At 40.3% G+C, this 26,814-nt stretch overlaps 1 protein-coding gene across 1 annotated transcript; it reads left to right on the top strand.

The window, feature by feature from the left end:
* Nucleotides 1-457: 457 nt before the first annotated feature.
* Nucleotides 458-18,598, top strand: LOC112556687. Its single transcript, XM_025225917.1, has 3 exons — nucleotides 458-1,086; nucleotides 1,330-2,384; nucleotides 17,679-18,598. The coding sequence occupies exons 1-3, from the start codon at nucleotides 571-573 to the stop codon at nucleotides 17,857-17,859; spliced, it is 1,752 nt and encodes a 583-aa protein (XP_025081702.1). The 5' UTR covers nucleotides 458-570; the 3' UTR covers nucleotides 17,860-18,598.
* Nucleotides 18,599-26,814: the final 8,216 nt, after the last annotated feature.

Below are 26,814 nucleotides of genomic sequence, written 5' to 3'. Positions count from 1 at the left end.
TCACTCAAGTGATAGATAGTAAGCGAGTGTCTTTATCACTGAACTTTAGGACACTTACATACTTCACTCTATTAGTTTTCAGATGTGTTTTTAAATTTCAAAACGTTTATCATTTACTTGGGTTTTCTCGTTTAAGATGTAACACAAGGTTAAGGTGTCATGGCAGCGTTGGCGAGGTTCCACAAGACACTCATAATTATTGCCGCCTTCGTGGCGGCACGAGACGTGTTTCGTGGACACTTAACGGACCTTTGATAACGTTTGGCACACTTTAACCTCAAACATAGACTGATTTCATGCACGTTGTAAGGACAGGTGTTATTTACCTTTGATCTCAGGTGTAACGATGTAGTTTGCTTTCTATTGATATCAGTGATAGCGGAGTCACGGGATGAGTCACATGGAATATCACTCTGCATTGAATCAAGACATCTTCATTTAGTCATTTGTCCATTTGTTTAACCGTCCGTCCTGCTGTCTGAGTATCGTATCGCTGTTTTTCGGAAAAAAAAGTTTGATTGAACTAGCTGGTAAGCTGCGAAGCAACTAAACATCATCTCTACATCAAACATGGCTGCTACGCAGGATAACATGACCTGTGTGGTCTGTACAGAAGTTTACACATCACCGAGGTTTCTGCCCTGTCATCACACCTTCTGTCTAGAGTGTCTAGAGGAGCTGGCAAAGAGACATGGAAACACCATCCCGTGTCCTACCTGTAGAGCTCCTGCTACTGTACCGCCAGGTGGTGTGTGTGATCTACAAGTCAACTTCTACTTCACTGAGGAAGCTCTGGAGCAGGCACGTAGTGAGAAAAGACAATCCATGTGTCCTGTACACACTAAGGAGGTGGCCATATTTCATTGCACACAGTGTTACCAAGTCATCTGTCTCAAATGTAAACTGACAAAACACGAGAGACACACTACCGAAGAACTGTCAGACACCATCGCTCGTTGTAAGAAAAGGATTGAAAATAAACTTCGTACTTTTGCACTCGCCATTCAAAGCTTAAAACACAAGCTGGAAACTTGCAAGCAAAACGAGAAGCGAGTCCAAGAAAAGCGAACTGCAGTAACGGAACAGGTAAGTCAATCATCTCCTCAAATATAAATGGTTTCCAGTTATGGCAGTGAGTATAAATGTCCATCCTTTATATTTAATCCTAAATATGGGACATACAGACATAAACATTGTAGATCTTAAGTATTTTTAGTGATAAATATGGAAAAGTTTTTACCGCTGTATTTTAGACCATGTAAAACCTCGTGGTGTGTTGAATGAATATCAATAGTTTGCAACAAAGCCATGTTTTATTTCACCTGACAGATTCAAGTCCGTTATGACGTCATTGTGGCCATGGCAGGAAAATATCGCGATGAAGCGCTGCAAGAACTTCAGACAACTTTTGATGATGTGGAGAAAGATCTGACCGCTGATACAAAACAAGTAGAAGACGAGCTTTCTTCTCTTCTCCAATTTCAAGAGCGCGCTCAACGGACTCTGAGCTCAGCCTGTGACACGGAGGTTCTGCAGTTGAAGAGAGAGATGAGACGTAGAAAAATAAGTTACTTGCCTCCGAGAGACCGTAAATCTGTGTTATCTGACCAGACTTACCTCCCTGTACTCCATGGTGACTTCTATAACTACATTGAGGACCACTACATGAAGACATTTATTGGCTCACCAGTTAAACAGAGTTTTTCAAATAAGAAAACCGTAGACATCGTTCGATTGTGTAGATGTGGCGATGGAGGATGTCGGGAAGTGCATGCTTTGAGGCAGCAGGAGAATGGAAATATCGATGTATTTTATGGGGGAACTGGAGGCGACTACACTAAAGAGAAACACGTGAGTTTTAACTCTGACGGTTCCAGAGGAACTGAAACAGAATACGGACATCGGATATCATGCGTTACACGTAAGACTAACTACTGGTCATGGGAAGATTCAACAACATCTTGTAACCTTGGTTCTAAGAATACCAGTATGCATTCTTTGATGCAGAACTTCGCGACAGGTGTATTCCGTATATGCTCAATGAAGTGGGAACAAACAAACGAAAAACAAAGCTGTGTTACAGATACTACACTGATTTACCCAAAGGTACACAAAGCACACAACTTTGATTTAAACGAGCAAGGCACTTTCTTTGCTGTAGTAGATGAAGAGGAAGATAAGAATTCAACTGAGAAATCAGTGAAGACAAACAACAATAAAGCTAACAGCCGGGTTTCCCGTGTTGTACGTCTGTATTCTAACAAATCTGACCACCCTATAGCGACCTACAAGAAAAATAATATGTTTCCCACGGACGTCCTCTTTCGTGGCGAAGATTTGTTACTGATCGCTGACTGGATGAACGACTGTGTGCACGTGACACACATATCAGACCGTGGCATCAAGTTTGTCTGCTACGTGCCGGGCAGTGGTGACATGGTGCGGCCCACAGCTCTGAACTTTGACCTTAACGGTCAACTGCTAATTGGATGTGGTGATGGATGGGTCCTCAGAGTACCTGTCAACTGCTAGGAAATACTTCCCGACAGCGTTTTGTCTGAACTGTGGCATATTATCAGGCAGTATATGACAACGACAGCCATAGAACACAAGATACAAAATAGTTAAGAGGAAAAATTTAAATAATAATGCGCAAATGTATCTCAACAATTAATCACTGGTGCCTTGAAAGAATTGCGCAAGACAGCAGCACATGAAAGATTCTCTTAACTATTTATCATACATCGAGAAACATTAACAAATTCTGTCCGGAGTATGCCAATTTTATTGCGCAAGAAGCTCATTATTCTTTTTTAGGATGATGAAGCTAAGCAGTATAATGATTAAACGACAGATATATCCAGTGGCGGACTGGCCAGTTGGGCATTTGGGCAATGCCCGGTGGGCCGGTGGGCTTATTTTGCTATATAGAAAAATATTATAGGCTTATTTTAGTGAGAATGGCCGCTCTGTAAATAATGCCCGGGCCGCTTTAAAGCTCCAGTCCGCCTTCGGATATATCCATTACATCATTGGACACTGTATGTGTGTTAATATATATATACTACAAGGAGAATATACAAAATGAAGGAGTAGTTTATGTAAGAGATGGAGGAGTTATTTATGCCAAAGAATGCCCCTCATTCATTTCAATAACCTGATAGTGGCAAAGAGGACCTTGTCACCTTTCAAGAGTTTCAAAGAGATTTAAGTGTATACTATACAAACGCACATTACAAGCTACTAGAAGTATAATTACAACAAGAGGAGAATGTTCTAGTAAATAATAGTGCAGTTCCTACTGTGTATATGTGTCTCATAGACGATTCTTTGTGTACATACATTCAATGGTTTTTCTTTCGTATGCGCAGTACAGTATTCTGTTCAGAGCAGCTGTTGTGCTCCCCTACGTTTACGTTTACCCATGTTAGGAACAGGGGGTTGTTGCCCCTGTCTTTTGTTTGTCAGAGATTATCGCCCTTACCAGTCAGTCAGTATATGAGTGTTTTTGCTGCGTCGTGGTTTTGCGCGTCAGAACCCGACGTCATTTTATGACGTAGTGTTAGATTGTGGGGAGAGTGAAAAATTTTTGGAAGAAGCAGACGACGGGAGACGAGAGATAGAAAGGACAGGCGTGAAAGTGGTCTGACTGTACGTGTGGATACAGGGACCGGTAATAAGTAAACTAGTTGCTTGCCCAGTCAAGGAACTACGAAGGGACTCATTGGGAGTGTGGAATCCCAACGTAACCGCCGAAGAGGTGATGAGAAGCGGACGGAGAAGATTTTTGGAGAGAGAAAGGACGGACAGAAAACTGAGGAACTGTCTGACTGTACGTGTGGATACAGAGACGGTTGGGAGAAAGGAAGAGTAGCGGACAGAGTGAATGGATTGTCCGTTTTGGGGAACTTGTGTACGTGCAATTCAAGGAGAATTTCATTTTGGGTGTGAGTAACTAAGACTAACGATTTATTCAAAACATACGACAGTTTGGAGTTACAGGTCGCTGTGTGGAAGACCTACGGACTTTGTATGTATTTAGTTAATGTTGATTGATATAAAGTTATGTTTCCCACGACAAATCTATGTAATTTGTGAGTGAAAGAACACGCAAGGGGACGCGTGCGTGTAGTGAGTGAAAGTGTGATCTAAAACAGCGTTCCTGACAACCCAGACAGGTAGCTGTGTACACATTGTATAGATGCTTTTGTGTACAAAATTGTGTTTCAAATCAGTTCCTGCTATGACATTTTTCACGTCTTTTCTAGGTGAATTTGCACAGAAAAAACACAATGCTAACTGAAAAAAAGAAACCAGGATCGACGCAAGAACATAACAATAGCCCTTATCTGAAAGCCCCGCTATGATGTTCATTAATACTCTAGAGCAGGGTTGTTCATAGTTTTTGACAGTCGGACGGCCCCTCAACAGTATGCAACGAATTTTTGTGTTTCATGTGTAAGTAACAAGGAAAGGAACGAAACAATAAGCACAGCTGTGTGGCTTTTTTACTTAGTGAAACAACCAAAGGGTGCAGCGGCAAAGAATACTGGAAGAGGCAAGTATCAAGACAACTTGTTATAAAATTGGTCTTTGAGCTTTTCGTCTTTCTGTGCCTAAATTTCACTGATGAGTAGATAAGAAGTTTGCTTAGAGAATATTAAGCAGAAGCATATGTATTCAGGCTGTTTGACAGTTGTTGAAATTCACGGAGAACGCACGAACTTTTGAATTCACTGAGAAAGAATTACAATTTAATCACTTAGAGATCAGGCGAGTTAGTTCCAAGAGGAAAGGCACGTGTGCTATTCACCAAAAGTGCGCAACAAACATCATATATCGGTTTGAAGGAGTTAACGCAAGAAGGCAGTTGTGAGAAAGTGGATTTACCGCTGAACTTCATGACACTTCCATACTTCACTCTATTAGTTTTCAGATGGGCGTTTACATTTCAAAACGTTTAGCATTTACTTGGGTTTCCTCGTGTAAGAGGTGACACCAGGTCAAAATGTCATGACAGCGTTGGTGAGGTTCTACAACACACTAATAATTACTGTCCGCCTTCCTGGCGACACGAGACGAGTTAATGGACACTTAACGGACCTTTGATAACGCTTGGCACACTTTAATCTTAAACACAGACTGATTTTATGCAGGTTGTAAGGACAGGTGTTATTTACCTTTGATCTTTTGTGTAACTATTCAGTGATATCAGTGATAGCGGAGTCACGGGATGAGTCACATGAAATATCACTGCATTGAATCGAGACATCTTCGTTTAGTCATTTGCCCATTTGTGTAACCGTCCGTCTTGCCATCTGTGTATCGTATCATTGTTTTTGCGAAAACAATTGATTGAGCTAGTAGGTAAGCTGCTTCGCAGCTAAGCATCTTCACATCAAACATGGCTGCTACGCAGGATAACATGACGTGTGCAATCTGCACAGAAGTTTACAGGTCACCGAGATTTCTGCCCTGTTATCACACCTTCTGTCTCACCTGTCTAGAGGAGCTGGCAAAGAGACATAGAAACACCATCCCGTGTCCTACCTGTAGAGCTCCTGCTACTGTACCGCCAGGTGGTGTGTGTGATCTACAAGTCAACTTCTACTTCACGGAGGAAGCTCTGGAGCAGGCGCGTAGTGAGAAAAGACAATCCATGTGTCCTGTTCACACTAAGAAGGTGGCCGTATTTCATTGTACACAATGTGACCAAGCCATCTGTCTCAAATGTAAACAGACTAAACACGAGGGACACACTACCGAAGAACTCTCAGAAACAGTCGCTCGTTGTAAGAAAACGATTGAAGACAGACTTCAGTCCTTTATGGAAAACATTTCACGTGAAAAAGAAAAGTTGGAATCCTGTAAAGAAAACGAAAAGCGAGCCCTAGAAAAGCGAGCTGCATTAAGGGAGCAGGTAGGTCATCAATCTGTCACATAACAACGACTTCTTTATATTTATAAAGGTATGAATGTTCATACTTTTAAATAAGAAAAAAATTAAAAATACAGAGGAATGTGTAATGTTATAGACTGTAGAGTATATTAACATTAAATTTATCAATAGTCTCATAAGTTTCCCTTTTGTGAAACGTTTTTTCGTGGGATGTAGAGCAAATAAAGAATATCGCTATAAAGTTTTATTTAACGTCTGACAGATTCAAGTCCGGTATGACGTCATTGTGGCCATGGCAGCAAAATGTCGCGATGAAGCGCTGCAAGAACTTCAGACAACTTGCGATGATGTGGAGAAAGGTCTGATCGCTGACACACAGCGAGTACAAGACGAACTCAACTCTCTGCACCAACTTCAAGCCCGCGCTCAACACGCGCTGAGTTCCACCTGTGACACGGAGGTCCTGCAGGTGGAGAGAGAGATGAGACGTAGAGAAATAAGCGAAATGCCACTGGTGCTGTCTGACCACACTAACCGCCCTGTACTCCACGGTGACTTCCATAACAACATTGAGGACCGCTACATGAAAACATTTATCGGGTCACCAGTCAAACAGAGTTTCCAAACAGAGAAAGCCGCAGACATCGTTCGAGTGAGTCGATGTGGTGATGGAGGATGTCGGGAAGTGCATTCTCTGCGGCAACAGGAGAGCGGAAGCATCGATGTGTATTATGGGGGAACAGGAGGCGACTACTCCAAAGAGAAAGGTGTGACTTTCAACTCAGACGGTCGTCGAGGACCTGAGAAAGAGTTCGGAATGCGAATATCCTGCGGCACAAGTAAGAATTTCATCTTGCGGTGGAAGGACTCATTGTGTTACCTTGGTTCCAAAAATGCGAGCATGTATTCGTTAAAGCAAGACTTCGCAACAGGTGAATGTTTTATAAGTCCCATTAAATTAAACAGTACAGACGGTAAAGGAAGGTGTGTTCTTGGCACTCCTTTAATTCGTCCTAAGATACACATAGCGCACAACTTTGATACCAACGAGGAAGGGACGCTGTTTGCCGTGGTAGAAGAATATGAATATGAGAACTCAATTATTGTTGTACAAAGGAGAGACAAGAAGGTTTTCAACCAGAATTCCCGGGTTGTACGTTTGTATTCTACCGAATCGGGTGACCCCATAACGACCTACATGTTACGTGGCTTCTTCCCAACAGACGTCTGCTTTTTTCAGTCAGAAAAATGTGTCTCAAACTCATAACACCCAGTGTCTTAACCAGCATAAGGTGATAGCAACAACAAAGTGATAGGAACAATAAATATTATTCCACCAAAGAGAAAGTAATGAGGAAGGGTACGCCTGATCATTATGCTCTTTAGTCCATATGTAATCGAGTGGGGGAGGGGGCTGTTGTATGGTGACGACAACACACGTCCAGCACTCAAACCAAAAAGGCAGGAACTGTCAGCAGGTGTGTGACCCTTTAATGCTGGTAAAAAGGTCACGGCTGAGTCGTATCGTCCGAGTCAGCGCTGTCCCTTCTTCCGTTTTTCTCCCTCCTCCTTTCGTCTCATCTCTGCCCTTGTATACCTCTTTCGCGATCTAACTTTTCGTAACTTTTCCCGCATGCTTCAGCACTTTTGTCGCCTGCATCATCAGATCCTACCAAAACCTAACAAGCGGCCCTCTACAATAAAACTACCTTTGGGTAGGATGAAGCTATTGAGATGGTTATAGGGTATAAGTACTTGGGAGTATTGTTAGATAATAAATTAACCTGGTCTAACCATGTGGATGCTGTTTTTAAAAAAACACAGACAAGATTGTTCTTTCTGCGCAAACTGAGATCTTTTCAGGTTTGCAACAAGATGCTGTATATGTTTTATCAGAGCATGGTGTGTAGTGTGCTAGAGTTTGCAGCGGTGTGCTGGGGAGGGAGTGCTTCTGTGCGGGACACTGGCAGGCTGGACAAGCTGATAAAGAAAGCGAGCTCTGTTGTAGGTCTGAGCCTGGAGCTATTTGAACCCCTTGTTGAGAGAAGGCTGGCCAGGAAGGCGAGAGTTATTTTGCTCGATGCAGATCATCCACTCCACGGCACACTGGCTGTACTACAAATGCAGCGGAGTGGAAGGTTTTTAATGCCGAGGTGTAAAACAGAGCGATTTCGTCGTTCGTTCATCCCGGCTGCTGTTAGACTTTTAAACAACAGTACGTCCTATCTCTGATTTTATGCTTTGAGAATGGTTCTGCAGTGTGTGTGGGAATGAGTAAGTGTGTGGTAGTATGGGAATGGTGAAGTATGTGTACTATTTTATTATTTTAATTATATTATTTTATTATTTTATGCCCCTGTTGTGGACAAATTTTATTTCCGCTGAGGATTATAATAAACTTGTCTTGTCTTGTCTTGTATATTATTTGATTATAATGTACAGTATAATTCCAATATATAAATCCTTTTTACTTAAAAGTTAGCTTTTGTGTGCGCTGTTTGTCTTTGATGATGCCCTGACTACATAAATTGGTGATTTTTTTTATAATCATGCCATTTACCCAGTTTTGGTTTTAACAACAGCTGTCATGTAAGCCGGATGTTTACATTTTCCAGGCTGTCGTTTACACATTTTCCATAAATTCTTTTATGTACATATTGTCCTTTCAGATTGTCTGCTGTTATGTAGACGGTTTTTAAAACAACTGTTGCTTACACATTTTCTCAGTACTCACTAACTCCACTAACCCCTTGTTTTATCAGAATTAAACGAATGGAAGACTTTCATAATTGTTGGATTAATATTGCACGGAACTAGCGATAGACAAAGAGTTTCAACATGTTAGTAAGACACTTTCAAATGGAGCGAGGACACTTTTTAACAGTTCTTATTAATGGTACCATGATGAGCTTTGTATTTGCACCATGCTGAATGATTAGCTGGTATCTGTTTGATTGATTCTATAAGCTTAGTTAACTGGATGATGTTGATTAGCAATACCGACAAAATAAATGTGTATTTTTATTGTCAAAACATCGTAGTGTCATTCTGTACTCGTGGATTGGTGTGTGTGTGGATGTGTGTATTGGGTATTTATACATGTGTGGATGCTGCTGACACTTAAATATGTCATTATCAGCAGCTGATTAGATAGAGTAGTGAGGTACAGTATGATATACTCATTTTCAGAAAGAGAGATTCAAATTCCCAAAGTGCTGGGTATCGCCATAAACAGTAGGAGTGATAAATCTGTGTAAGCACATCAGAAGCGAGCGCGTTTTTTGTCATGGTGAAAGACTCAAAAATAACCACCCTGATTAAAAACACTCATTTGACAAGTGCACTAAGCACTACACGATGTCATCGATGACAGCCTTGATCAAGTTATCGAAGAGCCGTGTAACAGCTCAATGCTAAATTAAAAAACTGTGAGACTTGTTTGTAAGTGTCCACCACGGATGCCTGTGTCACTTATAATGTTCAACATCGTATTAGGGAACATCATGAGAGAAACCATTCATAATCATTAATCTGTCTGTCCGTTGGTGGGAAGCTCGTGTGAAGTCTGAGTTTTGCCGACCACATTGATCTACATATTACAATACAAAACAGAAACAGACTGACAGTTAAAATAAATGCAAAAGGAATGGAGACCAGCATTGACAAGAGCAAAACAAAGATTTACACAAACGGAGTACAGCTCCAAAAGGTCAACAGACATCTCCATTAGGACTGCAGCAACAAAAGCAGCGATGAGGCAGAAACCACATCAGGTTGGTTACCAATCACAGGGCAGGTTCTGTCACTCGATAACTTGTTTTCTACTGTACATTAGTTATAATGGTGTGGAGATAGTTCGTGCTAAATGTATATTTTTCTTCTACTCTTTCTCTCTCACGCACGCCTACACACACACATGAAAGATAGACACATGGACGCGCGCACACAGAATGACCACTTCAGCATTATCCTTTACATGTTATCAGATGACATAAACAGAAGTATATCAGCAAAATGAACATAATACAAAGCTTGTTACAGACGCACAAACAAGCCAGAGAAGACGAATACACGCCTACTAACTGACTCACCTCATTTTCCTAGAGGCTGTGTAAAAGCTAGGACTACTAGTGTTTGCATGACTTTAGGGGTCAAAACATTGCTGTAATTTCAAGAAAACCAAAAAGAGAAACCCAACAAGAAAACAATGATAGCCGAATGTCTCTGATTTTGTCTAAGAAACTACGACTTTATGCTATGTAAAGTGAAAATACCTGAACACACGGGTAGGGTTGACTAAGACTGGGAATTTCCGAGGAGAGGTCTACTAATGTGCGTAGACAGACAGGACGAGTCTTGCACCACAATCTTTGTCACTTGGAGCACAGAGGACACTGAGGGGCGTTTCGTCACTGGAGCTCTGTGAACTCCTGCAGTGTGAACACAGTGTGATCCCTTGTAAGTGCTACAATCAGACTTACTGTTCTCATCTATCTGATCGTTTGGTTTGTCAGCTACAGTGCTTTTTCTCGGACAATGCTAAATGTGACCCTCCATGACGAAATGAGTCTTAAGTCGGAAATTTGAGATTTGCCAAATTGCATATTTTTGAAAAGGAGAGGCTCGGAACTTTCTGTTGATACATAAGTTGTACTTCTAGTCTTAACATTGAGTGAGTTACAAACGATTGAAGTGTGAAAGCCATTTTGTCGGCCATTTTGAAAAAAGCAGGTTGAAAGATTAGCGTCAAGATGGCCGACCGGGTCTGTTTACTCCTAAACTTTTGCAGAGAAATATTTTTATCGGTTAATATTTGAATCGGTCTTTGAAGAAGTTGAACATACTGACTCCGGGTTTTCTGGCAAGTATAACAAGATGGGTAATGACTGGGAAACAGTATCGCAACAGCGTTTGAATTTCGTCTGAAATCGGTACGGATCGCAGTAGGGTACCTCGATTAAAACGTATTTAAAGTCAATTTCTAACTTTTATTTTAACATAGCAGTGTATTTTGCTGATAGCTCAATAAGCCAGGAATCCACCTTTAAAGAAAAGTCAAACTGCACAAAATTGACCCTTATCACCTTTCGGTGCCTCTAGCACAAAACTGTTCCGCGCTCTGAAGACTCATTTCGTCGTGGAGGGCCACAGATGTGTTTTGTGCAGAAAGGTACAAGGCGTAATTAAGAAATGAATTTGTTTGTAATAGAGATCTTAAATTGATTAAGAGAAAAAGAAGAAACGAAATGAACATACAGTATTCTTTAACGCGAGCCTTTGCTGTGTAAGTGTAGAGAGGTAGGGTCAACATGTCCAAAGGTGATGAGTCTTTTCATTATATATTTGACGAAGAGAGATAAATTCATAGTAAAGATGTCAAAAGACTTTGCAGATGCATGAGAGCCAATTATCCTAAGTTAGAACTTTTGGTCATAATCGGCACCAACTAGAACCTTGCAGAACAAAGTCTTGAGTGTTAAAAGCAGATTCTGTGAGTTTGATAGTTGGCAGTCAGTTTGTTGACAATACACTTTGTGTGTCTTTGTGAGGAAAGTTAGGAGTTAAGAAATAAAAACAAATTCCGTGTGTGCGACGTTTATTTTTATTTATTTAGTTTTAGTGATTTAGTTATAGGCAGCCAGTCTGTTATTCGCTAGTATGTGTCAATATAGTGGTTGCTTCAGATCAGAAACAATAAAGTGAATTTCACAAACAGTGATGGGACAGATTCAACCGCCTCTAGTGACGACGTTAGATGAGACGAATCGGAAAAATTATCCAAAGGTGTTTTGTGAAAGGTAGGGTAAATAATATGGAGTAAAAAAAAAAATATCCGAAAAAAAAAGGAAGAAGATTTTACCTTCTGGGTGATATGAAGGGGAGAAAACATTTTGCGTAATCGTAGATTTTACTTCGTCTCGTGCTAAAGACATGAGGCAGAAGCAATCCGCTTTACGATTGGATAGGTTTTCAATCAACAACAACACGGGAAATACCACATAAAGTTTTCTCTCATATTGCTCTTTTATGCTATCTCCTGCTCTAAGAGCAAGTTCAAGGCGCCTCATGAAAATAAACTTTTTTAGTTCAGTCTACAGAAAACTCCTTAATGTTCAGATGTTCAGGTCTGTGTACAGTCTGTTGATACCACGTTGTATTTGTTTCCTCAGAGTAGTTGTCACATGTCGTGTAACAGTCGAGGCCAAACGAACCCCTATTGCAGGTTTATTTTCAAGTAACTGTCACCCTGTAGCGAATCTCCGCGAATAAAATTGTGCTAGTATTTATATCTATTAACATACAATAAAGTTAACTATCTGTGATACTCCATTGAGCATTTTTGTAAACATTTACGAGGTGTAAATTTCATGAAATTAGGTATATTGTTTGAAAGTACTGGTAGTAAATAAAATGAAGATTGTAACTGTATGCGACAGAGAGTCACTAATTGGAAGTAGGTCAAACGGCACGCAAGGGAGATTTTTCTTGAGACACGAGACTTGACAAGAAAGGTAAAGACTCGGGAGAAAGTCTGAACGCTTTGTTAGAGAAACTTGACACAAAGGAGGGAAGTCAGTCGACAAACAAACATAAAAAAACGTTCCGGACTGTTAGCTGTCATTCATGAAATAGAGAACATTAAAAAACATAAAACTGTGGGCAACCATGTTGGAAGGTTAGCAGAAGAAGCCGTTCTCAGAGGAGAAAAGAACATCTGTGTATTCGTCTGCGCTCCCAAGCACCGGAGTAGGGAGGATTACTTTGCATCAGGGGGTTGTTTGTTCAGCGACAATACGAGATATTGTTTATCCAGAGGAGTATCACAGTGTACTGTATAATAAAGTAGTCATGCAATCGTCGAGAAACAAAGAAGCCATGAGCTCTCCATGAACTTGGACGGCGTATCTGGAGGACCAAGTGTGGGGAACAGAGGCGATGGCCAGTCGGAGGGAGCATTAAGAGTCATGGGCTGTTTCAGACCGGAAACTCACTACCTCGCAAACTCAGCATCCCAAGTTGGGGAGACTGAGACATTGAAAAAATGTTCAATACGACAGCAGCAGTAACAACTATCAGAGCTTAGTTGATCGCATGTATATATAAGAGTGGATGGTGGAATTATCAGCACTGCAACATGGAAAGAACGGGTAGCATGGAAAGGACTGGGATTACAATACAATAAAACTTTATTGGTCCTCAGGGACAATTCAAGATAGAGCTCGTTTAGCAATAATGTGTGCAGGCACATATAATCATGATATAAATGTACATGTATAAAATAGTGCCTATCTCACACAAGTTCTTTACACACACCCCAACACACACATTTATAACAACAACAGATACAGTTGGTGACCTCAGGCTAGTAGAAGATGATGGCCAGTACAGTTTATCAAGTGAATGGCACATGGAGCGAAGGAATTGCGGTGACGATTGGTTCTGCAGACAGACATCGAGTACTAGCGGATGAACGAACACAATAAGATCAGCTTGGATAATTCGTCCGAAAGTCGGAAATCATTCCTTAGTGATTGAGGCATTTAAGACAAGAAAGTGTTCGTCATATCAGCGAACAAAGTCAGGGAGAGCACCAGTATGATATCAAAACTATGTATCAGCAAAGTTTCACAAGAAAGTCTATCCGTAGTGTTGTAATCTGCTGGTAATAACAGTAAGACAATAGTGGAGAAATGAGCACTTGAGGGGAAACCTGTAGGTGACAACAGGATCTGAGTAGAGAACCTTTAAGCGAAACTCTCTGTTGGATGTTTTTTAAAAGTCAGGATCCAGCGGTTGATGAGATAGATGGAAGTCTGAAACTAGACTCCGCCAACAAGTAGGTGACACAGTGTTAAAAAGCAGAAGAAAAAGTCAGCGAAAAGCGCTGGATGAGACTTTAGGTTTCAGATGTTTTGTAAGAGTATTAAGTATAAACAACTTACATTATCAAACACCTCTTTCAGGTCTGTTAGGCAAACTGCAGCGGGTCAGATTGGATAGCAGTCAGCATAACAATTTTCTCAAGCGATATTCATGAATATGGTTTGCATAAGAAGCGACTGGTGTCTGAAGTGGTTGGGTTGACGATGTGCCTAGTGATTTTAGGGAAAGGCACAATGTGTGATAGTTTCCAAATATCAGGAATGTGACCAGAATCCACAGACAGCTGGAATAGATGTTGTAAAACTCCATTTAGTTGCCCGGCACAGTAATGAAGGGTGCGTCCACAGATACAATCTGGAGTCGTAACCTTGTTCACATTTACTTTCCTGAAGAGATTTTTTGACAGAGGACTGGGCAATAACAATGCTCAGGGACCAAAGACTGTTTTAGTGTAAGAACCTCGAAAAAAAAGTAGAAATCAGAGAGGTGTTTCTAAAAAGCAGTGTCATAGAACGGAATTAAGCACAGTGGATAAAGATCACCACGAGAACATCACCGGGTGCCATAGCAAGTGTCGCGGATTTTTCATGTTTTAAAGTAGCGTTTTCTTTGCGATTTGACAGAGGACATGTTCATAATACCTTGCGCATGCTCCTGAGGTGGTCTCCAACTACAGAGTGCACGACTTCAAGTTTATCTGAGGTATCTTCTTTGCCTCCCTAAGCTTAGTACACCCAATCTCCGACGTGCTCACGTAAATTCTATCATGTGCAGTACAGATAAAACATGCTCTTATGTCAATTACATTGTACAAGTAATCAATTACTGATACGGCATTATCTGTCTTAGTATCTTCAAGATATTACTGTATAGAAAGAATGACATTTACCCTCGGAGTTGTGATGTGTGAAAACACAAGACATGTGAGTGAGTAGCGGTAAAGCCACAACAATTAGCAAAAGTCAATCTAACAATTTTGAGTGGAATTATAAAAAGGAAGACTCCCCCTACCAAGCGCTGTGCAGGTTCAACAAGCATCTTGTTCGCGGATGATACTCTGCGCTTGTGTCAGCATTAACTCACTTTCACCACCGGTGTAATATCGCGACACCACAATACTGTAAATTGTATGACCACGCGCACAGAGAATGCGAAGTTAGTGGCTACCGACGGTCGAAGGATGATAAGTGTTAAAGAATTTCTAAGCACAGATCCAGAAGGCCCGAGTAACCAAAGGTTCGAGAACTACTAGTTCTGTATGTCGTAGTGAAATTGACAGATACATTATTGTTCATAGCTTCAGTAGCCTGAAAAGCGTCGAATAGTAGGTAAGGTACATCGAAGGATTAAATCGGGAGGTCAGTGCAAATGGTGTGAGCGGTCTAGTTTGATGGTCATGTCGGCGATCAGGTGAGGCACGTGAGTAGATATACACAACATGTAAAACAGCTGAGGAAATTCGCGGATTTGTCAAATTGTTGTAAGAATGATTTTTCGTAGAGAAAGTTCTCATTGAGATTACATCATCATACATCAATCATTCCATCAGTGCTCCAAATATCATCATTAATCAGCTGTAATCAGCACGACATCGAAATCATCAAAAAAGTATTCATGTACTTTATTAGTCAAACCATATGTATATGATTTGCATTCTTTTATTCCCCTCAGGATGTGAAGACGTTGACATAACGCGTGAAGATCAGTTTCTGCAAATCATTTCCTCACGATTTACAAAAAACAAATACCTCAACAAACGATCAAACAAGGGGCATATAAATACTAATATAAGTATAATAATAAGTATAATCAAACGGCTTTGATCTTTCATATGAAAAGCGCTATTCTGTTTGATCCAGTTTTTTTTCGATCAACTTTTCTGATTTATTTATATGTGTTATATACACCACTCATAGTGTAATTATTTTTTTCAGGGATGGTTTAAGACTAAACAAAAAGTTTAGAGGTTGCTTAATATCAAAACTTTAAAAAAGAGACTTTGCATCAAAGATGGCTGCTGCTCAAGATGACATGACATGTGCAGTCTGCAGGGAAGTTTACAAGTCACCAAGATTCCTACCCTGTTATCACACCTTCTGTCTAACGTGATCTAGAGGAGCTGCAAAGAGGACTATAGAAACGCCATCCCGTATACCTGCTAGAAAAGCTCCTGCTACTGTACCGCCATGGTGGTGCTGATAAACTACAAGTCAACTTCTAACTTCAGGGAGGAAGCTCAGTGGAAGCACGTTGTCACGCAGTGAGAAAAGACAATCCATGTGTCCTGTAGGGCACCACTAAGGAGGTGGCCATATTCATATGCAAGGAGAACAGTGTGACCAGAAGCATCAATAAAGTCTCAAATGTAAACTGACTAAACACTAGACACTCACCGAAGAACTGTCAGAAGCACTCGCTCGTTGTAAGAAAACGATTGAAAACAGACTTCAGTCCTTTAAAGTCAGCATTTCACTTAGAAAAGACCAGTTGGAATCCTGTAAACAAACCGAGAAGCGAGCCCAAGAAAATCGAGCTGCAATAAGGAAACAGTAGATCAGAGTAATCAATCTGTCAAAAATAACGACTATCCTTAGTTGATAAAGTATGGAATAATGTTCATACTTTTAAATCAGAAAGTTAAAATACAATTGTAATGTTAAGGACTTTGAGTATATCAACATATATAATTATTATAAAAAGTTCTCATTAAATCCCGTTGTAAAACTTTTTCTCGTGGGACGTAGAGCAAATTAAAATTACGCCATCAATCCATGTTTTATTTAACGTCCTGACAGATTCAAGTTCCGGTAGTATACGTCATTGTGGCCATGGCAACAAAATTATCGCGATGGAAGCGCTGCAAGAACTTCAGAGAGAGGCAACTTGTGATGATGTAAGAGAAAGGTCTGACCGCCGACACACAGCGATTACAAGACAATCAACTCTCTCCCTCCGAACTAACTCAGGACCGCGCTCAACACCTGCGGAGTTCCATCCTGTGAACACGGAGGTCATGAAGAGTGTGAGAGAGAGAATGAGATGTAGAGAAATAAGCGACTTGCCACTGGTGCTATCTGACCACACTTACCTCCCTGTACTCCACTGGGACTTCTATAACTACATTGAGGACCACTATATGAAAACGTTTTTCGGGTCACCAGTCAAACAGAGTTTCCAAAGTAACAAAACCGTAACATCGTGCGAGTGGGCGATTGTGCGATGGAGGATCGGAAGTGCATGGCTCTGGGGCAGAGGAAGGACGGAAGTATCGAGTATTATCTGGAATGGGAACAGGAGCGACTACACCAAAGAGAAAGCAATTAGTTTTAACTCGATCGACGGTTCTAGAGGAACTAGGCACAGAAACAGACTATCGGAATGCAATGGTATCATGGCTGTTACACGTAAGACTTTACTGGGATGGAAAGATTCAACATCCTGTAACCTTGGTTCTAAGAATAATGGTATGCATTCTCTGATGCAGAACTTCGCAACAGGTGTATCTTATGTATGCTCAATGAAGTGGGAACAAAAAGATGGAAAAGACTCGTGTTCTGTAGGTCCTACTTTAAGTTCCCCTAAGGTAAACAGAGCACATAACTTTGATGTTAACGAGCAAGGAACGTTTTTTGCTGTAGTAGACGAAGAGGAAGAGAAGAACTCTGATGATGAATCAACGAAGACAAACGACAATAAAGCGGACAGCCGGCGTTCCCGTGTTGTACATGTGTATTCTATAAAAAGTAACGACCCCATAGCGACCTACACGTCACCCATACAACCCTTCTCCCAACAGGACGTCTGCTTCTATTGACAATGTAAGGGAATGATTTTGCTGCTCTGATCAAGGCTGGACTGGAGAGATATGAATCTGAGACTGTGTGCACGTGACACAAATATCAGACTTTGACATCGAGTTTGTCGGTTACCTTCCTGGCAGTGGTGACATCGTGCGGCCCACAGCTCTGAACCTTGACCTTAACGGTCAGGTGCTGATTGGATGTGGGGATGGATGGGTCCTTAGAGTACCTGTCAACCGGAGTTCTTGGGTTCAAAGGCGATGTGTCATATGTTGAGGCATTCCATGACTTAAGTCCATTGTGAATGGTTTGCGTTGTTTGCAGATATCGGTAGATGTAAGCAATTTAGCTGATTACGTGACCGTTCGCATTATTCGTGGTTCTGAAAAACTGCTACTTAAACACAAGAAATGCAGACTGTCAACGTCCGAATAACTGTCGCTGTGACATTAGAACAAAGTACACTGTGTACTAATTAAAACTGTACAGTCCTGTTTCAATAGCATTTGGTGTTTTTTACATTGGCAAGCGAAAATAACTTGAGTAATCATTTTTATTACAAATCCAACATAGCACACAGCAGTTTTTATGTTAACTTGAATAAATTAGACAGGGAAAAATATCTACAAAACTACTGTTGTTTGTATTATTTCATTTTTATTATGCTGCACAACATAGTTCTGTCACAAAAGGTTGACAAGCGTTAATAAGTCAGCACGGCACGGGTGGCAGAGTCGCAACTGTTGATGGGGAAACAAAGAATTTTTCTCTATTTTACAAAGAAGTGAAGACAATAATTATAATTAACTGTCACCGGCCAGCGCTTCACTTCCCAGGTAGGTGGAGGTCACTGCGTGTAGGGGAGGGGAGGGTTGCATCTTATTAGAAAGGTTTTCATATTGAATGGAATACAATGTTTTTGTATTTTATAATACAAGTTGTGTTAATAATTTCCTTGTATAAACTGCAGAGGAATAGGCGAAGTATTTGAGCCTGAAATTGCCCAAGCAGCAACCCGGCTCTAGACTGACACTTAGAGTGTATTTGGAGTATTTGGAGATTGAAGTATAATCCAGCTTGAAGTATCTGGCTCTGGTAAACTGCCAGGAACTACCAATATCATAGATGGAGAAAAAATGATTAACCCCAAGAGTAGACAAAGATAGAAATAGCAGTATCATTTGTGAAGATGGATGCTGGAACATCAGCTCCAGTACGGAAATTAAGAGTAATCATTAGGATAGTCTCAAGTGTGAACTGTGTAACAAATGACCCCAGACTGACCTAGGAATCCTGGTATTCTTTGTCGAAATGAAAAAAAACAAACGTTCCTTTAGAATTAGTGATATAATGTAATTTTTATTTGTGTGATCAGGTGTTATATAACTGAGGATAATTATTATAATATATATAAAATTGACATATTGTTACCGATAATTTATCACGTGTTTGTCTTTATTAATGTAACACATTATCTTTTATCAATTGAATATAGACAGGGCCAGCAAGAGGTAGTTTATGAGTATATTCAAAAAACAAAAAAACAAATGTTATTGGGTAGTAAAAAAGTGTTTCAAAACATGTATGTGGGTCTAAAGGAATAAGTTTATACATCGATAAATATGATATATTTTTAATGGTATAAAAGTCATTATGAGCAGTCAGTTGTAATTATACAATAAAAATGCAATGCTGGAAATTAACTATCTATGAGAATAAAAATACATGAGTTTATCTTAGACAAACGGACATGTGAAATGTGTATTTTATTAACAAAAATAAACCTGGAAAAATTAACTCAAAGGTGCCCACGTAGTAACAGAGAATCAACAACAACAACAACACCGACGACGACGACGACGACGATGATGATGATGATGATGACGATGATGATGATGATGATGATAATAATAATAGAACGTACACTGCAATCACCGTGATTTTTACCCTTTACATTTTAATCAGGAGATTTCTTACCAGTCTTTTGAGTGAATTTGATTTGGAACTTTTATTAATATTTAAAGTCGAAGCTTTTTAAATAAAGTTGTAAATCAGTAGGTGTATTTGAAAATTAGTTATTTCATTTTCTGCGAAAAATTTCTCTTTCTGAACATGACAACTTGAGAGATATTTCTTCTTTTGACTCGAAGACGTGTATAGGTTTGCTGAACTGAGCCACTCATTGCTGCAAATACTTGCGTGTACCAGAACTCTCCAGTATAGGAGACTAATTTTCTTCTGCTAAGATGCTAAATTTATTGAACTGGACTGGAAAAAGTTTTGTTTTAGTTATAACGCTACCTTTTGGTATATTATTTGATTATAATGTACAGTATAATTCAATATTTAAAATCTTTTCACTTAAAAATTAGCTTTTGTGTGTTGCTGGTTTTGTTTAAATGATGCACTGCATACATACATTGGAATTTGATGATAGCTTGTACACTTTTTCTCTCAGAATAAAGGTATCCTGTGCACCGTATGTTTACATTTTCCAGGCTGTTGTGTACATATATTCCCATATATGGCTTTTATCTGTACATATGGTTTTTAAGATCATCTGCTGTTGTGTTGAAGATTTTGAAAACAACTTTTTCTTAAACACGTATTCTCAGCACTCGCTAACACTACTAACCCTCCCTTTTTTATCAGAATTGAATAAAAGGAAAAACTTCATAATTGTTGGATTAATTATATGCACGGGACAAGCGATAGACAAAGAGTATTCAACATAATTAATACACTGTTTAAATGAAGGCAAACCGTTCAGGCTGGTCTTTAAGGACATTAACAGCAAACAAAGAGAAAAATGTTTAAAGACGACACCATTAAAATTTGTCCTTTATGATACGCAGAGGTTTTGCAAAAGAACAGCACAAGATAACAGCATTGTTTTCTTTACCGATAAGCACTTAGAAAACTTCTAAGGTTTTTGCTTCCAAAAATATTTTAACCTGAGCCAATTTTATAACAAATATGTATTTAAAGACAATAAATACAAAAGGAATGTAGACCAGCACTGGTGTATATTTGTTTCCTTGATGATGTCCTGTATACAGGCTTTCACGATATTTGTTTCACTTGCGGTGCATACTATTTTATTTAGAACACTCCATATCTGAAAGTGTGTGATTGTGACTATAATTAATAGCAATATAGAGTTAATTATCATTTGCGTCCATAAGTGAGTGTGTATGCATCTGAGTGTATGTATATGTATGAAAGATAGTTATTATTTGTGTGAAAGGGAGAGATAGAAAAATGTAAAAGGAAACAGAACAAGAACTGACAAAATGTTGACCGCTTCGGTAGCTAGTTGTAAACTACTTAACAAACAACAAACTTGCACTTGCCTGAATTATACCGGTGGTAACAGCACAAACAGGGCGATAACAACTCTTACATAATGATCTTCCGAAGTTTCCGTTACAGTTAAGAGAAGGTCCACGATAATTAACTGACTCTGAAGACGACAAGTTAAAAATCACGAGAAAAGAAAGGATAAAAAAAGAAAAAAAACCAACAATGATACACTAATATACAAGGGAGATAAACATCTCGAAAGATTGAGCTATAGGCAGCGAAGAGTTATCGTTTCATGGTCTCAAAAAAGTTTACATAATGATCATTAAACGTGTCACTAGAGGATTCAGGCAAACGATGTGCAGTGAGCGCTGATGTTTCGAGAAAGAAAGGATGAAGCCAGGCTCGAAACAGTTTCTGAAATCAGTTCGTCTTGTTTAAGAAAAAAAAAAAAACTATTTCAGAAAGTAAAAACAAAACAGAGAAGTAAGGAGACGAGCTATCAAGCTGACACTCTTGAGAAATTAGGGAAACGACAGGAACAGAAATCTACTGACAGCTAAACATGTCATACATAGCCTGTCTGTTGTAGCCTGTTGCTGTACTCTGTCACTCCCAGTGCACCTCACAAACCTACAGACATCATTACCTCCCCTTTTTTTACTAGGCTCAAAGCAGAAATAAAAGCTTTCATTAGTTAACTATTGAATGTGTCACCCTAATTAAAGTGGACTGTAATGTAGACATCATTTCTGGCAATAACAAAGATACAGCGAGTCAGTTGAAGTATTCTAAAGCAGTCAGCACGCAGTCCTACTAGTCTGTGAGTAGGTAGACATGGCTAGACACACTACACCGGGAGGTAAATCACCTGAACTGGACAGCTTCCCAGCTCAGCTGTTCGAGCAGGGTTGAAGGGGGAGAAGAAACAACAAATATCCTAAATTCTTTATGCCAAAAAGGGCAAGGAACAGCACCCAGGATGGATGAAGTCACTAATGTGTTTCGTTCCCAAAAAGAGTAACACTAGACAGTGTGAAGACTACAGGAGCCTCAGCCGAATCAGCCAGCCATGCAAGTCATAACAAATATTTAGTTTTAATCATACTTATCAACCAGCATCTCTGATCTCATCGCCACCTTTCAAAGCAGACGACAGTTGTGAGGTTTTCAGGGGGAATCCCTGTGGTGGCTTTTCCATACAGGTTGTGCGACTACATTGCGGTGCAAAGACATGTTTAGATAAGAGGTTCAACGTGTTCAGACACATGTCAACTCCTTCTTCCTCGTCTTCTTGTCCAGAAACCAAGGTATGCAATACAACATTCTGCTCCTGAGACCACACGATTATAGCAGATTGATAAGCAACAATAGTTCATGTCATAAACCTGACTGGTAGAAAGATTCCCGGATGGTATAACCTGACAACAGCCCTTATCTGAAAGTCCCCTAACCCCTTGAAGTTTACTTCTTGAGCAGTGCTCTTAATAGTTTTTGACATTCAGACTCGACCACTCAACAGAACGCAGCGATTTTCTTTTATTACACAAGTGAAGCAGCGAGCAACAAGCAAGAAAGTGTAAACAAAGCTGTTTGGCTGTGCTTCTTGATGTAAACAAGCAAACTGTGCGGCGAAAACACTGCGAGGAGAGGTAAGTACCAGGCAAAGTTCTTGTAAATCAGTCTTCGAACAGTACCCTCTTGTGTGAATAAGTACAGTCGTCTATGAGCTTTTAATTTTATCGATGTGTACAAATTAGTCTCGAGCACTTGTTTTCACTTGCAAATTGTTTTGTGGTTGCACTTTTGAGGGGCTGAAAACTGTTCTCAAGGGTGATCTAAACATTGTTTTCGAGTACGATGATAAAAAGTTCCTCTTCTTCTTGTTCTGTATTCAACTGATTGTGTCTTCCATCCTCTGTCCTGTGTTGGCAACGAACTCTTCTGCCCGGTGCAGGTGGGCAGCCGACCCCCACAGCTTGACCATCTACAGAGGTTCTGAGGAACCAAGCTTTTATGCCGTTCTTGTTTGTAGATAAAACATGATTACAGAAATCACTGGGTCTTTGGTCTGCTGCCGAACTGAGCCATTGGTGTGTTGATGTCTAAGATACTAAAAGCAAAAAAGACATTTAGACATCAACTCTATACCTTAGGTCAGAGTGGTCTACATGCCAAAGAGATGTACTCATAGAAAGAACGAATTGTAGGAACCTCTGTTGGTCAGTTGGCTTACTTAGTGGTAAATCTTTCCAACAAGGTGATTTCAAACTATGGGGAAAGGGTTTATGGAGTCGGGAACAAATGAAAAACCAGGTGAAAGCCCCCCAAAGCCACCTCAGGTATCACACAAACAGAGAGCGTTCGAAGATGAACTTTGAACCCAGGACCTTATCACTGGGGTGGTAGTAAGCGAGTGTCTGACCTGCTACACATCTGAACACTTCTCTCCCTCACCATATTAGTTGTCAGATGTGCGTTTAAATTTCAACAAGTTAATCAACTCTATAGATAACCTTGCTTGATGAAATAGGATAACATCATGTCAAGTTGGCTGACTACAGTGTTCGCCAGATACCGGAATTATGTTCATAATTATTATCTGAGGTTTTTGGCGGCAAGAGACAAGTTTCACGGACATTTCGATAATGGTTGGCATGCTTGAGCCTAACACCTACATAAAGACTGTGTGCAGGTTGTCAGGACAGGTGTTACTTACCTTTAGACTCAGGTACACACTTCAGTTTACTTCCTTGTGATATCAGTGAGAGCCGTAGTCACGTGATAAGTCAGTCACACGGGGTTAATAATTATCACTCCACTCTGAAAAAGATATCGTTATTTAGTATTTTGTATTCTGATTTTGTAAAAAAAAAAAAAAAAAAAAAACCAACAACAAAACCAATAAACAAACAAGAAAAAACAACAACCAAAAAACCAACAAAAAAAAACTGAATAACAAGGCCAGCAACTACCACCAGCCTGACTGTAAACGTTCTGACCGAGCTCAAGTACTTATAAGTACTTACTCTTATGCAAGACTGCTTGTATTACCTGTAAATCAACTGTCTGCACTTAAAATAGGTTGGTGTCTTCTTATTTTCATCTCCAGTTGATGTAAGAGCTGAAGACAAAAGTAATACTTTATCAAGGCAAAGATTAAGGGGACTGGCAAATGATTTTTAAAATACTCTAAAGGTAAATGAAAGAAGTAAAGATTATTGTAAGTAGCCTTGTAAAAAGCCTTTGTCACACACTCCTGAAGACAGATGTATACATTTTGTAATAATTATAATGTTTTAATAATGAGCAATAATTTAGAAACTTTTAAGGAGTCTGTCGGCAAAGATTTACTTAAAATGAACCACATCATCTTTCCTTTTAGTTACTCAAGTGACTTCCTACCGACCTCCCTTTTACAAGTACAGACTTTCAGCTTGTCCTGAGGATTGGAATGTATTATTCCTCCCACCTAAACATTTTGTTCTTTCTTTAGCACTCTGTCGATTGATGTAGGATCTTCTAGACAGAAATCTTGACAAAAGAGACTATGAAGTTCTATGACTAGCAAAAAACGCACATTAAACTACAAAAATTAATTGTATTCTCCCATCTTATTCCTCTTTGACCATTTGCTCAACCATCAGTCTAGGTTTCTCTCAGTATCATTGTAATGATTTGTTTTCAGAGATTTTTGCTGAACTAAGACTCGACCTCCTCCTTAAACATGGCTGCTACGCACATGACATGTGCACTTTGCACAGAAGTTTACAGGTCACCAAGATTTCTGCCCTGTCATCATAGTTTCTGTCTAGAGTGTCTAGAGGAGCTGGCAAACAAACATAGAGACACCATCCCGTGTCCTACCTGTAGAGCTCCTGCTACTGTACCGCCAGGTGGTGTGTGTGATCTACAAGTCAACTTCTACTTCACGGAGGAAGCTCTGGAGCAGGCGCGAAGGGAGGGAAGTCACTCCATGTGTCCTGTTCACACAACAGAACTGGCCACAGTTCACTGCACACAGTGTAATCAGTCCGTTTGTCTCGACTGTAAGCTGACTGGTCACGAGGGGCACACAACAGAACAATTGTCAGAAACTGTCGCTCGCTGTAAGAAAACAATTAAAGAAAACCTCCAACATCTTCTAAATACAATTAAACACGTAAAAACCAAGTCGGAATTTTGTAAACAAAACGAGAGGCAAGCGCAAGAAAAGAGAGCTGCGGTAATGGAACAGGTAGGTCATCTATCTGTCAAATAGCAATGACTTCTTTGTTTATGTCAATATCGTAATATAAATTTGTAAGAAAACTGAGATATGCTACTCACAAAAAGTGAAGGGTCAGTTCAGTTATGAGGGTAACACCAATGGTAAAATGATTCTGAGTGGTGCGCAGTGGAAACTGTGGTGTGTGACTCCATGCTACTCGAATGTCCCACACCTGGTTTCCTCCTCTCATTAAACTTATTTGAAAGTATTCCTTTGCTTTAGAACTGTTTTGCCCCTATAGTTGTGAGGTAAACTTTTACCACACTGTGTATTATGCGGCATTTTTAGCCGAAAAAATCCTTAGCGACAAAACTATCTTTCATTTAACTCATCACAGATTCAAGTCCGTTATGAAGTCATTGTGGCCATGGCAGGAAAATGTCGGGACAAAGCTTTGCAAGAACTTCAGACAACATCCGATGACATAGAGAAAGATCTGACCGCTGACTCACATCGAGTACAGGATGAGCTCAACTCACTTCTCCAGCTCCAGTCCCGCGCTCAACGGGCACTGAGTTCGACCTGTGACACGGAGGTCCTGCAGGTGGAGAGAGAGATGACACGGGGAGAAGGAAGCGCCGAGCGACTGAGAGAACGAGAAGCTGGACTACCTGTCCATACTTACCGCCCTGTACTCTATGCTGACTTTACTAATGACATTGTCTACTACATAAAGACCTTCGTCGGGTCGCCAGTCAAACTCTGGTACCCAATCATGAAAACCGTAGACTTTGTTCGAGTGGGTCGATGTGGGGATGGAGGATGTCGGGAAGTGCATGCTCTGCGGCAACAGGAGAGCGGAAACATCGACGTGTATTATGGGGGAACAGGAGGCGACTACTCCAAAGAGAAAGGTGTGACTTTCAACTCAGACGGTCGTCGAGGACCTGAGAAAGAGTTCGGAATGCGGATATCATGCGGCACACGTAAGAATTGCATCTTGCGGTGGAAGGACTCATTGTGTTACCTTGGTTCCAAAAATGCGAGCATGTATTCACTAAAACAAAACTTCGCAACAGGTGAAAGTTTTATAAGTCCCATTAACTCAAACAGTACAGATGGTAGAGAAAGGTGTGTGTTTGGCACTCCTTTAATTCATCCTAAGATATACATGGCGCACAACTTTGATTCCAACGAGGAAGGGACGTTGTTTGCCGTGGTAGAAGAATATGAATACGAGAACTCACATATTGTTGTACAAAGGAGAGACAAGAAGGTTTTCAACCAGAATTCCCGGGTTGTACGTTTGTATTCTACTGAATCAGGCGACCCTATAACGACCTACATGTTACGTGGCTTCTTCCCAACAGACGTCTGCTTTTGTGGCAACTTGCTGCTGATCGCTGATTGGATGAACGATTGCGTGCACGTGACAAGAGTATCTGACCTTGACATCTCGTTCATAGACTTCCTGCCGGGCAGCGGTGACATCTTCCGGCCCACAGCTCTGAACCTTGACCTTAACGGTCAGCTGCTAATCGGATGTGGTGATGGATGGGTCCTCAGGTACCCTGGAGACATTGGTGCCTTGTTTAGGGATGAATAGCTCCGGCAGTAAGTCATAGCAGTACAGGACTTCGTGGTTTTATATCACACAGAGAAGGGAGTGATAAGACATCAGTAGAACTGTAGAAGGCTTCCTTTGTGCCAGAGTTGCT

Source organism: Pomacea canaliculata, linkage group LG2 (assembly GCF_003073045.1).
Source record: "Pomacea canaliculata isolate SZHN2017 linkage group LG2, ASM307304v1, whole genome shotgun sequence".
NCBI classification, from domain to species: domain Eukaryota; kingdom Metazoa; phylum Mollusca; class Gastropoda; order Architaenioglossa; family Ampullariidae; genus Pomacea; species Pomacea canaliculata.
Note: the sequence above shows the minus strand (reverse complement) of the source record. Positions and strands in the feature narration are given on the sequence as shown.